General features: G+C 37.8%; 1 protein-coding gene across 2 annotated transcripts in view; it reads left to right on the forward strand.

Moving 5' to 3' along the window:
* The window catches only part of lmo1 (LIM domain only 1), a 50,313-nt gene extending 34,979 nt beyond the window's left edge, over positions 1-15,334 (forward strand). For both annotated transcript variants that reach the window (XM_057840336.1, XM_057840342.1), the window contains 2 exons: positions 7,141-7,266; positions 12,618-15,334. In XM_057840336.1, the coding sequence (XP_057696319.1) occupies positions 7,141-7,266; positions 12,618-12,723 (232 nt within the window). In that variant the 3' untranslated portion in view covers positions 12,724-15,334. The remainder of the gene's footprint in view (positions 1-7,140; positions 7,267-12,617) is intronic.
* Positions 15,335-16,344: the final 1,010 nt, after the last annotated feature.

The raw sequence follows: 16,344 nt of genomic DNA on the forward strand, positions 1-16,344 counted from the left end.
TCTACATGTGTAAGGTTATGCTACACTTCATTTGCAAAACTACTTCTTGTTGTACTTGTCAAGTGAAATGAGTCACTGCCACCTTATCGCTCTTGTATCTCAAGTATGTGCTTTCAAAATTCGTAAGTCTTAACAGGAAATACCTGGTTGAAGTTAAATTCACCTTGCAGAACTTTTTTTTTTTGTATTTATTGTCATCATCATCATCGGTATCATTACTTGAGTAAAGTATCTGATGTTCAATGCACTCATTAGCAATAAGAAATTTTCCCCACATTAAATGTACTTAGTGTACATAAGTATTGGAGGTAAAAATATTTCTAAAAAGTATTTTGTCAGAGTTTTGACTACAGTATGCTTTGATTTATTTTCATCGTATTTATATCACTTCTACGGTGTGGTCAAAGATTGGCATCTTGGCCAGAAGCGCAAAGCTGGTACATCATCAAATTACCTTTATGTTTATTTAAAAGAAGTGTGAGTGCAAATGTATCACGTAATAGTAAAGAAAATACAGTACATTGACAAACAAAACAATACATCACTACAACACTAATATGTCTTGTAAAAATAAAGTAGTGATTTTGGAGGGAAGAAATTGGAGGGAAATGATTTGCAGGAAACAACCTTGCTAGAGAAAAACAACCAATCACAGATAGGAGGTGTTACTTAAGGGGTGTTAATCTTTTGTAGTGCACTTGCCGGCACACACCCGAAGCTTCGCGGAGTGATGTAATATATTATATCACAGTAGATGATCAAAACAATCAGGTTATAGGCTGTGAAACAATTATGATCATGAACAAGTTTATACAAGGCATACTACGTTGCAAGTACATTGTGTGAATTGCAGTCAGGAACTCAAGAATCATCTTGACAACCGAAATCCTCATTTGTCATCTATAGATTTTTAATCAGAGTAATATCCATGCATTCATAAGGTAAAGATTTCTTCATTTAGACACTTTTAAGATCAATTCTTATTTATAGTCAATTTGTCTCAACTAATATCCACACCTTGGAGCATTATGTTTGCAGGCAGTTGTGGTTGCTGTGTACTGTAGTTCTCAATCAGGCTACACTCAAGAGAGCACGAGGGTTTTTTTTTTTTTTTCTTTTTTAGTTCAGCTCTTGTAGCTTTTTAGCGTCACCCGAATGTAAATGTGTTTGAATGTATCTCTCCAGCTCTTATCTCCTCTTAGCAGGAAAAAAAGCCCAATTGGGCCGTGAACCTCTGCTGATGTTATAACCCAGACTCATCATTTACTTGTGGAAAACTGCGCACACAGTCACATCAGCACAATTTCATATGTTTTGCCTGCCAATTTGTTGGTGGAGAGAGAACAAAATGGGCAGAGTATTTGCCTGCATATAGCAAATAAAGTCGAGAGGCAGATCAGCTTACTGGGATGAAGTAGATCCTTGATGTAAAACCAGTCAGGTTTTTCAGAAGGACATGACTGCTCATATACAATACCATCATTGAGCTTGTATATTTTACTGAATACATGTTTGAATAAGGTTACGTACTCAATTCATTCAATTCAAGTCACACATTGTTCGGATCATATCTTTTCTAACATGTACTAACAGTCTTGCAGTGAAACAGTACCTAACAAGAATTTTCCCACATCTGGACTCTAGTCATCTTCATACATATACACTAGTGTGTTAAAAATATTCTTAAGAGGAAGTGGAAAGACCCTTCATAACTCTCCTGTGCATCTCAGCATTACATGGTGTAGCAAACATGTAATATTTTACTTTAGCGCCAAAATTGTCATCACGGTATTTATGTTTTACACCCAATGAAAGGCTCTGTGTGAACATAACAGCTTTTTTCCTCTTATTTCTTCCCTGCAACTCCTCTGGGCCAGTGGCCTCTAATTAGAAGCAGGGCTGCTGGATGGATGTTTTCTTTAACAAGGTGATAGCAGCTGAGTGAGAGCAACATAGGCACAAAAACATTAACATTTGACTCCTCACTTTTGGCTCTACAAATTTAGGGGGAAGGCTTTAACATGGGTTTAATATGTCTCTTGAAAAGCTATAAAGCAGACATTTTCCCTATTAATTGTATGAAACTATGAATGCTAATACTACGTTCAAAATGAACTACGACCGCCCGCTAAATTAATCAGCCCTGAAAAAAAAAATCCAGCTCCAAGAATACACCTTCCAAATTTTAATGTGAAATTGTCTAAGAAATATTTAAGACTTAGTTTAAAAAAATTAATAAATTAAAAGAACAATTATTTATTACAACTGGTTGAAGGCAGAGTTAAATACAATCAGCTTGTCACACACATGAAGCTCAATGGAAGTTAATTGACTGACATAGGAAAAGCAAGGTCCCAATCCAGAGCGCTTGATAAACACTAAGGGTGTAACGGTACATGTATTTGTATTGAACCGTTTCGGTCCGTGGTGCTCGGTTCGGAACGGAGGCGTTCCGAACGAGTTTCTGACGTAATGTAACCCTTACTTTTCGAAGCTGTGAGTCGATCGGGTTACAGTTTCTTTGTGTAGATTATATTTACTCCGTCTTCTCTAGTATAATGACGACCAACATGGAAGGACAGTATAACCCAGAAACGTCAATGGCGCGACAACGTGGCCGCCGCGAGAACGCAATGAAACGCGGGCGTTAAAGTCAATCAGCCAATGCACACCAGTCGCAGTGCTGCCACGTGTTAGACGCGTCCCAGAAGCGGCTCAACACAACGCACGCGAAAAGAACGGCAGAGTTTATTATTTGACGCGAGACGCGACCCTCCTGCGTCAATACTACTACCGGTAGCTAGGATCAGGCAGACCGGAAGTCACTCGTGTAAAAATACGGTGGATCCGGTCAATTTTCAAACTAATATGCAATCGTAACCCACTTTTTGAGTCCATCAGATCTCTTGAGTGGTAGATCAGGGCACAGTTGACTTGTCTTTGTTGATTTACTGCTGTCTTCCCTGCTATAATAATAACCAACACGGCCCCGTGTTCAATACAAAACCCTCCTACCACAACAAAACAAGTAGGAACTAATATTCACATGGGAACTAAAGTTATACAACATAAAATATACAATATAAATGAATACTACATCAAATTTGTAAAATATAAACACAAAATAAAATAAATAGTAACCCAGTTAAATAAAATAAATTGAAATGAACTAAAACACCTGTAATTAAATAATAAGAATAATACACAGATCGTGCTTACACAATTAAATGTACTAATTTCCGTGTGGCGCTTTAACTTGAGAAAATCCACCAATAAAGCTTTTGAAAACCGTTCATAAGAAAAAAAAAAGATTCATTGAGGCATTTCATTTGTAAAATACATGTCAAAATCTTTGTCATTGGGATTGCTTTTCTCTTTAGCACAGGACTTCTTTTTCCTTCTTTCTTTCAGAAAGAAAGCTGACCAATACGCGGGGTCTGAAAGGCAAAATGTTGTTGGATTATCCTTAGATACCCGCTACTTTTTGAGCTGAATTCTAGCTTTGTATAGGCTAATGTTCCTATTGTTGAAAGAACAAAGGTGTGTAATAAACAAACTAGCACATTTATATTTTGCATTTTGTATTCTTACTGTTCCGAAAATGAACCGAACCGTTTCCTCAAAACCGAGGTACGTACCTAACTGAGATTTTTGTGTACCGTTACACCCCTAATAAACACACTTAACTCATTCACTGAGGTTGACATTTATATTAGTCCACTAAGACATCACACTTGAACGGCTTATGTGTACAGATTGAAAATAATTATTTGTTGAATAAACATATTTGTTTTTTTAGATATAACTTTCTGTGCCAACGTCACACACACAAATTATGTTCATTCAAGATTTTTTTTTTTTTAGTGTATCAAATTACACAATATGTTTTGTGGAAGGTAGTTTCACGATAGCATTTTCATTCAAAAAGGCAGCTTAAACAATATTTGGGAATGTCTTTTTATAGGAAAATAATCATAATCTAAGCAATAAAGACACACGTCGATAGTGACGTAACTTAACACATAGCATGTCGGTAACCTTGACAAAAGACCTAACAACTGTTTTGCTTGTAATGTTACTACTTGGTGTTCAAAATCTTGGCTCATTCACCTCATCTTAATACTTACGATTCCAGTTGGGTCGAAAAACTCCTTAAAGATTTAAATTATGTAACGGATTTGCTTTGCACCTTAACTGGTTAATTACAATTAATTAATTGCAAACTAGAAGTCCCGGGTTTTTTTAGGCTATAAAGAAAGACCAGAAAGGCGTCAAATGACCCCCATACCAAACTGACTACTTGGCTTTGTCAAACAATAGACCACTCAAACAAGGACTCTAGCAGACAACCCATCTACACATTCCTTTGGAGTCGTTGCGTAGGTGTGAAGGGGGAGTTTCACTCTGGATAGCTGGAATTAGCATCTTGAATATTTGCAAATTCAGGGCTCCATTTGCTTTGTCAAACATGGAGGAACACAGAGATGGCCAGTCGCCGTGTTCTACACTATGATTTACATGGCAGCACTGAATGCATATGTGTTGTATCAGGCATGCACCGGAAGGCAGGAGAGATAGGTGGACTTCTTGGTGGGTCTTGCAAAGGAATTGGCTCACTCTCATGTGGGCGCAAAGAAGGCGCAGAAGGAAAAACTGCTTCAGTAACAACCTCCATCACCTTTGCCTGGTACACCAGACTCACCGTTGTTCAAGCTATAGAGTCTGGTGACCGTTCGGCGGATCAAATTCCCAGGACGGCGCAAGCCACAGCAAACAGACAGGAGTGGACCAATCAGCGACGGGCGGACGTGCCTTTGATAAAGCGCCAAGAAACTAGCGCGAGGGAATAAACATACGAGGAAAGCGGAGAACGGAGAAGTTTATTCAAAATGGCCAGCGCGAGACAGACTGTTGGATTTAGCGACTCGATGTGTTTTTGGTCATTTATAACTGAATTTACCGCTGATTGGGACATATTCTCCGCTCTCCCGTTCGCCATCGGTGTTGTTTCGGAGACAACGCAAATAAATGAAACTGATTGCACGGATGATTTCGTTCGGGCTCGAGAGGACAATAAGGAGATGGGTCCCAGACTCTTCTAACAGTGTTTGAAAAATACAGGGAGAATAGTCTGGCGGTGCCAGGCAAAACCTAGCCCCAGTAAAAGGGCGAAGTGTCATACGTCACCACATAAAAAATGTTTTGTTTTGTTTTTTATTACACCGTCCCTTGTATGTACAGTGGGCAAACTGCAGCTTTGGAAGATGTAAAAAGGTTGTCCGCCCGATTGCCAGCCTGAGCGGTCCACTGTCCGATAAAGCCAAGGCACCCCTGTCCTACAAACACTCAAGATGCTAATTGGAACAATCCAACCCTGTGTTTTTGCAGGTGTGAATGGGAATGACTAATGAGAACCTCAATGCTTACAAAAGCTGTGCTGATTAGATCAGATGACCCTTCTCTGGATACAAAAGGGATTTGAATCAACTGATCCACCCTTGGTGTCAGGGACGTGGGCAGGCAGGCAGGTTGTGTGGACCCAATTGCAGGGAAACAAAAAGCGAGGCAGAAAGGGCGGTGCAAAAAATGATTTAATTAAGGCCGACAGAAAAAACAAGGTACAAACCAAAACTGAGGTGATCCCAAAAACACAGCAGCAAAGAAAACTCAGGTTACTAACAAAAGGCTGGGAATCAAAAAACTTACTTCGAACACGAGGGCTAGGATAGACATCGACTCTGGCACTGACATAGACAATGACGCAACAAGGAGTGACAAGAAACTGGGTCATTATATACGCAGACAAGGGGTAACGAGACGAGGAACAGCTGGGTAACACAGGTGGATGCAGATTGCAGGATACACTGGGAAAACACACACAGGTGAGAGCAATGGGTAATCAGAGGGACAAGTCACACAAGGAGAAACCAAACACAAAACCTAACACTTGGTAGTTGAGTTAAAAACAAACTAACACATTTTAATCGCAAGTTACATTCCAAACATGGAACTTTTGTCAGTGCACTATTTTCTGCTACACTGACAAATTTATGTACATATTAGCTCAGCTAACATCTACCGAAATGGAGAAGAGAAATCCAATCAAATCAGTACGTTTACTCTTAAATAAGGTACCTTCCTGAAATAAATGCGGGTTAATGCAAGAATGCCGTACATCATATGCTTGTCTTTACATAATAAACCTACATAATTTTCCAAGGTTACATTAAGTTTTTAGATCTCCCAAATGACCATTTATTTTTCTGATTCTTCTACCCAAAAAAGACAGATGTCTTTTTATGTTTTCTTTGCACCATTTGATATATATTTTTTAAATATTTTGTTTTTTTACCTGGGTAAACATTTTTTCGTAGTATTTTGTATTAACATGCAATTGCTATTAATTTTCCCGCATACATTATTTAATTCATTTGTCCACTAAAATCCTTTTAAGGACAAATATTGCTGCGTGATTAAAATGTGATTCATCAAGATTAATTATAAATGCTCAAATTAGGCAGGCAAAAGCAATATTGTAAGTATTTAAGATAGAAAATAAATACAAGTTCGAGGGTTCATATGATATAGTTTACACATTTACATACATATTTTTTTTAAGACATAAGACACAAAAATCATTGAAAAGGAAAGCAAAGGGTGTCCATTCAAGAAATCTTTTGAACTTGCAACTTCATTATAGAACAAAGCCGTTTGTACAAAACCCAGCTGCCGTTGCTTGCAGATAGACACATTAGTTCGTTTTCATTTGGGAGAAGAAAAACAATTTGAGCGGCCCAGATGATTTACCTCAGACTTGTTTTTGTTGTTTTTGCATTGTGCAAGGGATATACAATATGCTTTGAAGGCGATTAAAACCATGTGATCAGTTTAATTAGATCATTAGGTGAGAATTAAGATCTATGTTTGTTTCTCTCATTAACTGCAACACCGAGCGGCACAGGGAAAGATTTGTGGATTTCATGCAACATATTGCCATTCCGCCCCATTTTTCTATTGTGCTACATAAAGCTCTTTTTGTTTTTTCTCCCAGACTTCTGTCAGTAAATTTTCTCTGCTCTTATATACCACCAAGGTAAAGGGAAGGTGGGTTAATCTGTGCATGTGCTCTCTATCTTGCAGGCTCTTCGGGACTACGGGAAACTGCGCAGCCTGCAGTAAACTGATCCCAGCCTTTGAGATGGTGATGAGAGCCAGAGATAATGTTTACCATTTGGACTGTTTTGCCTGTCAGCTTTGTAACCAGAGGTAAGCAATAGACATCACACAAAAAAGACGTCCAATAGCTTTTCAACATCAGAAGGTGCCGAAATCGCTTCTCTCTTCATGTGCAACACAGTTGACTGTCTGGTTTGATTAGCGCAGGCCACACTCACGCAAGCTGGAGTGAAACTCTGTTGTAAAAATAAAGGTTACCGCATTGTGTCTGTAATGGTCTGCTAATTATTTTCCTTGTCACACACTGGCAGCAGTTTGCAGCGAGATCTGTAAATCTAATTGCAAGGGCACAGCGGCATTAGCTCTATCGAGGCAGCCGTGTTGCTGCATGCATGGCATAGGTATGAAAGACTTTTTTTTTTCTTAGTCATAAAACAAGCATCAAATTGGGGTGAACACAAAGCCCGTACAAAGAATATGACATATCCAAATATTGGTTTTCCCCATTAGAATACCGCTGGTAATGGCGACAGTCTGGGAGCAGAATGTCCTTTGCATGCTTGTCAGGGGTGCCGTGACCCTGTTCTTCTGCACAGCACAAGCCCATTAACCTTGTGCGGGACACATTCAGTTACCATAGTGAACACCTGCTGTAAGGGAATTATGACTGTACTCTCTCTCCCCTCTCACTTGGCAGACAACGTGTCACCTGGCACAGTAATGACTGTTTCAACAGCATGGGTACGCACTGAAAGCCAACCTATGTTCTGCCATACCTTTGCTTCCTTTGACATCATTGTCTCCGTGAGACTGCACTGTGTCACAAATACAGTATATGATCCATTCCACTCAAACCAGACACAAAGGTAAAAAATGGATTCATTAGGTTTTCAGCTTTCCGAATTGTGCTTTTAACGAGATTTCCAAAATTGCAAACATATTGGTGAAGTAATCGCACTTTTCTCCTTGAAATTGAGTGGATTAGGAAAACGGAGAAGAATGAATTATCGACCATGCCCTGCTGTCGTCATCATTATCACATTTGGCTGCAATCATGCCTCTTTATTGTAGACATTGTGTAATTGTTAAAGTGATGTCATTTCTAGGGTTGTAGAGTTCAATTACTGAAACATTAAATGTTGGTGAATCTGAGTTACAATGCTAGTGCAAATAATGGCACTTTGGTCTTTGATCTTTTCTTAATTTGGGTAGCTCAGGTATCAGATTTATGGAGATTTACTGTATAACATTAAGGTCTTAAACTGTGGTGATATGTTGCTTAATGCTCCATGGACCGTCTCAACATCCTAACGCTCAACACTCAAAGTGTCGAAGGGAACAACAAGGTACTCTACTAAAATAATATGAATAAAATCAACTCTCTTCAAACAATGCATGATGTTAGAATGAAATTAACATCTTTACATTTGTTAAACCCAGTTCAGTTATATATTTGGGGTATGCCATGTAAAAAGTTTAATATTAAATAGGGCTGTCAAACGATTAAAATTTTTAATCGAGTTAATTACAGCTTAAAAATTAATTAATCGTAATTAATCGCAATTCAAACCATCTATAAAATATGCCATATTTTTCTGTAAATTATTGTTGGAATGGAAAGATAAGACAAGATGGATATATACATTCAACATACGGTACATAAGGACTGTATTTGTTTATTATAACAATAAATCAACAAGATGGCATTAACATTATTAACATTCTGTTAAAGTGATCCATGGATAGAAAGACTTGTAGTTCTTAAAAGATGAATATTAGTACAAGTTATAGAAATGTTATATTAAAACGCCTCTTAATGTTTTCGTTTTAATAAAATTTGTAAAAATTTCAATCAAAAAATAAACTAGTAGCCCTATTCTGTCCTCTATGTGTGTGAGTACACAAATTGACAGATAGCGAACATAAGTTCCAAAAAGAAATCAGACGGTGTGGCAAAGTTGCATGGGCTTTACTGAAGTCATCTCTTTTTGACAGGAGCACGTTTCTTGTATTTTTGTAAAACTGAAAATAACAAGGCAATGTGTCAATAACTTGCATAAATCACAAAATAACATAAAATGTACACACACGTGTCCATTTGAGCAGTAGCACTAGCCAATTAACTCACAAGCATCTAACAATGTAACTGCATTTCACCATATATGTGAACAAATTCAAATACACATCATCAATAACTATCTAATGCTCATGAATATAAACAAAGGAGGAATATAACTCACAAGCGATGCATGTATTAGACACAAACAGTGTGATGGAGCTATGAGAACTGCCACTGAATACTGGATGCCGACGTTAGCTGGTCTGAATAGCACTGTCTATTAGTGTGAGTTCGCGTCGACATATAATCACGTCAGAAAAGCGCGCCGAAACCCAAATAATCAGCTGCACTGAATCGCCAGCAGAGGGCGACATTACGCCACATAACATATGCAAGTCACACCCAAGCGCCAGCAGAAGGCGGAAAAACTCCATAAAACACAATTAACAAGTTGGCCTTTCACTGTACTGACATTTAAATCTGTCTGAGCAGGCCTAGTGCGTTAATTGCGTCAAATATTTTAACGTGATTAATTTAAAAAATTAATCAACGCCCGTTAACGCGATAATTTTGACAGCCCTAATATTAAGACAAAATAGTTTTACATCGATAGTAATGATCTACCTACCTAATTTATGACACAGATCCAATGTTATACATTCCACTTACATGTTGAACATCGTAGGAGTGTTTGGCTTGGCCAACATTTAGTTGGTTGTTTTCTGACACCTGACAAAGCGAAAGAACAAGGCATTGGTCCATGTCTGTTTGCACCTGTGTCTCTTTTTTTTCCAAAGTGTTAAGGATAAGAGAAACACATAGGTTTGATTTTAAGATTAAATTCAGCATTCCCTTTCAGAATCTACAAACGAATAAAAAGCAATGTTTTCTTGGCAGTCAACAACACTTCTAAACAATTTAGCTACAGATTTCAAGTGGAATAGCACCAAACCGATCATATATTTTACTGCTCCATTGACTCCGTCAATCATATAGGTATTGAGCACTTACACTGTTTAAGTTACACTGTAAGGAACGTAGCCATACAGTCTGTTGAATAATGAATGCCCAATATTAAACTATGCTACATAAACGACATACTGTATGTGCAATCAAACATAATCTTTCTAAACTCTATGATGAAAAAAAATCCGACCCAATGATGATGATGATAACAAATTTGCACTAGTGCTGTTTGACAGCATGAATACACACGGAAAACAGCAGGGTTCACCAAATCTGGACCTCAATGCCACCTATCCTGTCGTATTTTCCGTGTCTCTCTCCTCTAGCACACCTGAATCAAGTGATTATGTCATCAGCAAGCTCTCCAGAAGTCTGATATTGATCCTGATTATTTGATTCAGGTGTCTTAGAGAAGGGAGAGATGAAAAGCAAGACAGGAAAAGTGGCCCTGAGGTCCGGATTTGGTGAACCCTGGTTTACAATATATACACAATATATACATACAGTAGGGCAGCAGCTATCCATTACTTAAGTAATCAATTAATCTACTGATTAATTAGTTTGATTAAGCGAGTAATCGGATAACAAACATTTAATGCATTGTACAATAATTTTAGATGTAAAACAGAGAAACAAGTGTTTATGCTTGTAATAGCATTTATTTTGACCTTCCAAGATTGCCCTTTCAAAAGAGCATTAAATGCGAATACAAAACAAAAACTTCATTGTTTCATCTACTGTACAAAATTTAATTTCACAAGAGCATTAATGCATTTTAAAAAATAAAATACCTGAGTATTAAAAGTAAAACGGTCTAAAAAAATGAGGATACAAGCACAGCGAAAAAATATTTTCTGAAAACTTTGGTATTTTTTTTAAAGAACAATCATTGATTCATTTTCTACCTTTATGTCTGCTGTCTTTTGACCCCCCCCCCCCCCCCAAAAAAAAGACCTCAGGTCCACACAATTTTAAGTAAATTTAATATGCCTGGTTTAGCCTCAATAAATGTGATGTTATTCAGCTAGACAGACAGCAAGCGAGAGCATTTGTGGTTCTTTGAAGTGCTTTACTTTTTCCACATTTTGATTTTTGTAAAGTTGTAACATGAACACATGTACAACTATGAGCAAAATGACACACCTTTCGACAATAAAACACTTAACACAAAATAACTGGAGTTTAAATGTCTAATTAGTCAAATTGATATGTAAATTTAGTAGATAGGATTAACCTAACTTGCACATCAAAAGTCCTATCTTTTTTTCCCCAAAGTCCTCTATCTAAAATGCTATAAAATGATAATTTTTTTTTTTTTTTTTTTTTTTTCAATTCTCTTTGCAAATCAAACACATTTCCACAAAAAAACCTGCTATAATTCTAAACTAAATTATGAATGCACAAACAAACATACTAGCTCAAACAAAAACTTGCAGCCTTATGTTGGCCCTAACAGGGAGCAGCTGGATGTTACACAAGTTATGTCATAGTCACTGTTGAGACCAGAAGGAAGCGTATTCTCCCAAATCAATAAAACTAAATACATACCTTTAAAAACAAATCATTACAACACCTATCTAATTAAACGAATAATCAAAGGGGCAAAATTGAATTTGAAGCTTTCTTCAATTCGAATTATTCGATTTAATTGATTAACTGTTGCAGCACTAACATACCGTATATTATGGGTTGTAAATCAGCACATGAATTGCGATTAGTTACAGTCATATTGAGTGTGTTATTTTGTTTTAAAACGACATCAATCAAACTTTTAACCTCTTATTTTATTTTAAAGAAGTAGCCTTTTGATTGATGTTTTCGCTTCATGTGTTAATGCTGCTGAGGGTGGCAAACAATGGACAGTCACACCATGATGTTAACATTAATTGTCTCTCATTGACCACTAAAATACATCAGAAGGTCTTGGATTTGAAATACAAGCAATGACCTTTAAGATTATGCGTGTGGTTTTATATCGATCCTTCTATCTGCCATAATAACATTTAATGATAATATTCAAGTTGACAGTGCTTTTCTCAGCAATTTTTGAATGGGATTAAAAACAGTATTCGACCGACAATTACTGTCTAGTTATTTTCCTTTTTTGTTGTTCGAGGTCTTTGCACAGTTCTCTTAGCACTGACGCACATCATGCGAGACATTCAGTCCACCAATATTATATATGCCACATACAGCAGGGAGGTAGATAATTCACTGTTGGCATGACGATGAAAGAGATGTTGATTATCCAATTGCAAGCCAGTCATGATTATTCAAGATTGTTATTTGAAGGGAATATTTCAGCACACGAGTTGGTTTCGAGTTGACAATGCACAACACACACACCCGCACAAACACACACAACACTTAGTCACAGCGTGGGCAATAATCATCTCTTGTTTATCTCTTTCAACAGGTTTTGTGTGGGCGACAAGTTCTTCCTCAAAAACAACATGATTTTGTGTCAAATGGACTATGAGGAGGGTCAGCTGAACGGGAGCTTCGAGTCGCAGGTCCAATAGTGGGAGCCTTGTACCGTGGCAGCGACAATCAGCTCCACGCGTTGCGCAACACCATGGATGTTCTGCTGCACTTGGAAAAAGGCAAGCGTCTGTCTGCTTGCCTGCAATACTTTTTAAGACCCCTTTATTAGTTCCTGAGGACTCTATTGTAAATGTTCAACTTTTTGCCCCGTCCTACCTTTCTCCCTCCTTCCCTCCCTCACCCCAACACTGAGCAGTTACAAATGTTGATGTACAGTTGTGCCTGCTTAGCTGAGCACTGCATTGCTTGTATGTTTTGTGAAATCGGTTTCCGGTTTGTTTTCTTTTAGAAATGGTTCATTGGAGGGTATGTACAGTCTGTTTTCTCTGTATATATAAACTGGAACATTTATTTTATGAAATGTAATGCAATTTTATTACTAGTGTGGATTAAAGATTCTTAAATGTTCATAGTGAGCTTTTTTTTCCTCTTGTATCAAAACCAAAGTTGTCGGAGAGGGAACCCATCACTTGATTGAAATGTAATCGTGTCTCCAAAACGGCAATGGTAAAAAGGCCTTGCAAGAGAAAATTATATTTGAAGTACTTCTTGAAATCATGATGCAACAAAACATGTTTTGTTACATTTTACAGAGCTCTGATGGAATTAGATAAACTGTTGAAAATGGATTAATATTTTATTTGGAATAAAAGAATGCTTCTCCAAACTGCGTTGTTGTGGTGATGAAACTCTCAGTGAAGCGTGGGTTAGTAATTGTCATCTGATAATGAATATGAAGCAGTCTGGAAATAAAATACCAAAGGAAACGCGTTTGACAGATAAACAAGGTTGAGTTTTCCATATATTAGAGGGTGAAGTAAGTATAAAGTCCAGACATATACTTTCATAACACAAGAGGTAAGTGTTTCAAGTATGTGGAAAGTGTTGCTTACCCTTTTCATATACATATGGTAATATTCATAAGAATTCAATATTTCTTTTTTTTTCATGATTTTGCTCTTATTCTAAAGGCAACTGTCCTGGCTGGCAAAAAATACTAGAAATTGTCACATTTCAACCCAAGTGGGACTTTTCTACCGGGACGCAGCACAACAGCAATATAATTTGCTCACACATAAATCAAGGGTGTAAAGAGCATTAATTAGAAATGCATTAAAAATTCAGTCCCACCAGCAGGTGTTAAAATAAAGGATTAGGAAGACATCCATTATACCACATAAGAGAACATTTTAATTGCAATTTGTGGATTGATTTACAGGGGGAAAACAATCAGCAGCCACGCAATGAGTCTGATTGCACATTTTCTGGGAGGGAAAAAATAATGAGGGAACAACGCAACACTGTTCCCAGCAATTAATTCACACTTTTACATCGATGCAACTTTCCACACAAGCACAATTTTTGGGTTAAATTCCAGCAAAAGGTCCATCCTGAAAACAATTAAAAGAAAAAGATGGTTTGAGGAGAGAAAAAAAAACAAGAATAACGAATACTAGTGATTTTTTATTTTATTTTATTAAATAATTTGATTGAAAACAACTACCATAAGATCTTAGCGGACTTGGCTATTCATGTAGTAACATTTAAACCTACAGTATATCTGGAAAAACAGAATTGGGGGGACTTTGTCTTTAAATATACTGGCTTTCATTTCATGACATTGCAACATTGGATTTTTTTTTAAGTGTGCCCCCAATCCTCCATTTAAGAGTTGACATTATGGAAAAACAGAGTGTTTTTGTTTTTTGTTTTGGCATTTTCAGCACAGTATGAGCACCATTTTCGGAGTGCTTCGCTGTTGGTGTTCGGACAAGTGGACAAAGCTTGTACAGGCATAGTGGTGTGCATGTTGCCAACAGCTGGTCTTGCTACTGTTGTAATATTTGCACCTTAATGGTAAATATGAACGCGATGCATTCACCGAAACAAAAAGCTACATTCAAAGGAAGTAAAGGAAATTGATCGGATATGGCCTTGGGTCTCATCTCATGTTGAGTCGCATGAAATATACTCCTTATCAGGGTGCAGAAGTTCTTAAGAATTCCATGTTACACTTTGAAAAGTTCTGCTTTTAAAACAAACTCCTTTGTGTTTCTGATGATTGTATTATGGCAGCTGCTTAATGAGCTGGGCCTGTGTCATATGTTGCACACAGAGGGGGGTCTTAAAAAGAAAAAAAGAAAAGAAAAAAGAGCTCATCCCTGTTGCTCATTATCAGCCTCGATTCATGTGACGTTTAATCTCTCCTGACAGACATTCCTGGTGACATGGGGACAGATGTCAGGAACGTGTGCTCATAAAGGGTGCACCGAGAATAAGAAGTAGCCTTCCTGTGCCTTTGAGCCTATCAACAAGGCAAATTAATAGTTAATAATTTCATGAAAGGTTTTGTTTCTTTGTTGAGGAAAGTGAGTTTGCAGCTTAAAGAGTCCACCGTTTTAAGTTAACCCTTTCGTGCAAATTTTTTAACCAATAAAGGACAATCATTAACTCACTGGCTGCCATTGACGGCATCAGACATCCAATCCACTTTGACTGGGAGTGGCAAATGAACATTTGTTCATCATGCCCTCATGCTTCGGCCTTGACTAGGTGTCCCCTGAGACAGAATCACTATAGACCCTACCCACCGACGTCACAAAATCACGTGCTCGCTGTATGGTTCCGCCCACTTGTCCGTCATTTTGTGTCTGTATTATCAATGGTCTCAATTGATCGAGCAATTTATAATGCATTTCATGGAAGACCCGGTGCTTTCGGATGCCGTAAACTCACTTGATGCGTTGCATAAAAGGCGTTACGTGGAAAAGCTTCAGTTTATCCATTCGCCAGATCCATATTTGATGCCTAAATCGATGTTTTCCGACCCGTTGTCTCCGCCGTATTTGCCTGACATCTGCTAGCTACCCTGAACTGTACAACTATCTTGTCCACACAAAATCAGCCTCTTCTCACGAAAGTTTGAAAAACTTTAAGAGCTTGGAGGCTTATAAATACTTCGTTGCTGGTTGGGTGAAACAGGTCCTCGTCCACGAAAATTCGGCAGGAATCTATCTTGTGCTTGGAAAGGTGAGTTACGAAATTTTCAATTCAAAATCTTTTGTTATTGCTAACATCCACTGTCAAGTCTAATGTATTTCATGTCGTTTGTCAATGGAGTTAGAGCTTTTAATGTTTATATGGTTTAGCGATAGCACTCTCACTACATACATACATGTATGTTGTCTGCGATTAGCCTAGCAATGATCTTAATTGTGGTTGTCAGCCCAAAACCCTCTAAATATATATTAAATTCATCTTACCAGATATAAAATGACTACTACATAATCTGTGGTAATCGTTTGGAGCCCAGTTTTCTCGTCGAATTGCAGCAGCCCATCTCGCTCTCTTCTCTCCGGGTCTCTCGGAATCCGGTAGAACTTCAAGTCTCTCCGTCTTCTCCGTCTATCTTCTCTGTTATTGCAACCGACCGCCACACACGCCTTCACCATTTTGATTATTAATGTTAACGAGCAGAAAAACACGTCGTAAATAGGAGGAATGTACGTAGCCGTAACAGGGAAACATGATGTGTTGACGGACAATTAGGCGGCACCAGTCAGGAGGAAGGAGTTGTGACGTCACGTGGGTAGGGTCTA

The sequence above is a fragment of the Corythoichthys intestinalis genome, chromosome 1 (genome assembly GCF_030265065.1).
Source record: "Corythoichthys intestinalis isolate RoL2023-P3 chromosome 1, ASM3026506v1, whole genome shotgun sequence".
Lineage (NCBI taxonomy): Eukaryota > Metazoa > Chordata > Actinopteri > Syngnathiformes > Syngnathidae > Corythoichthys > Corythoichthys intestinalis.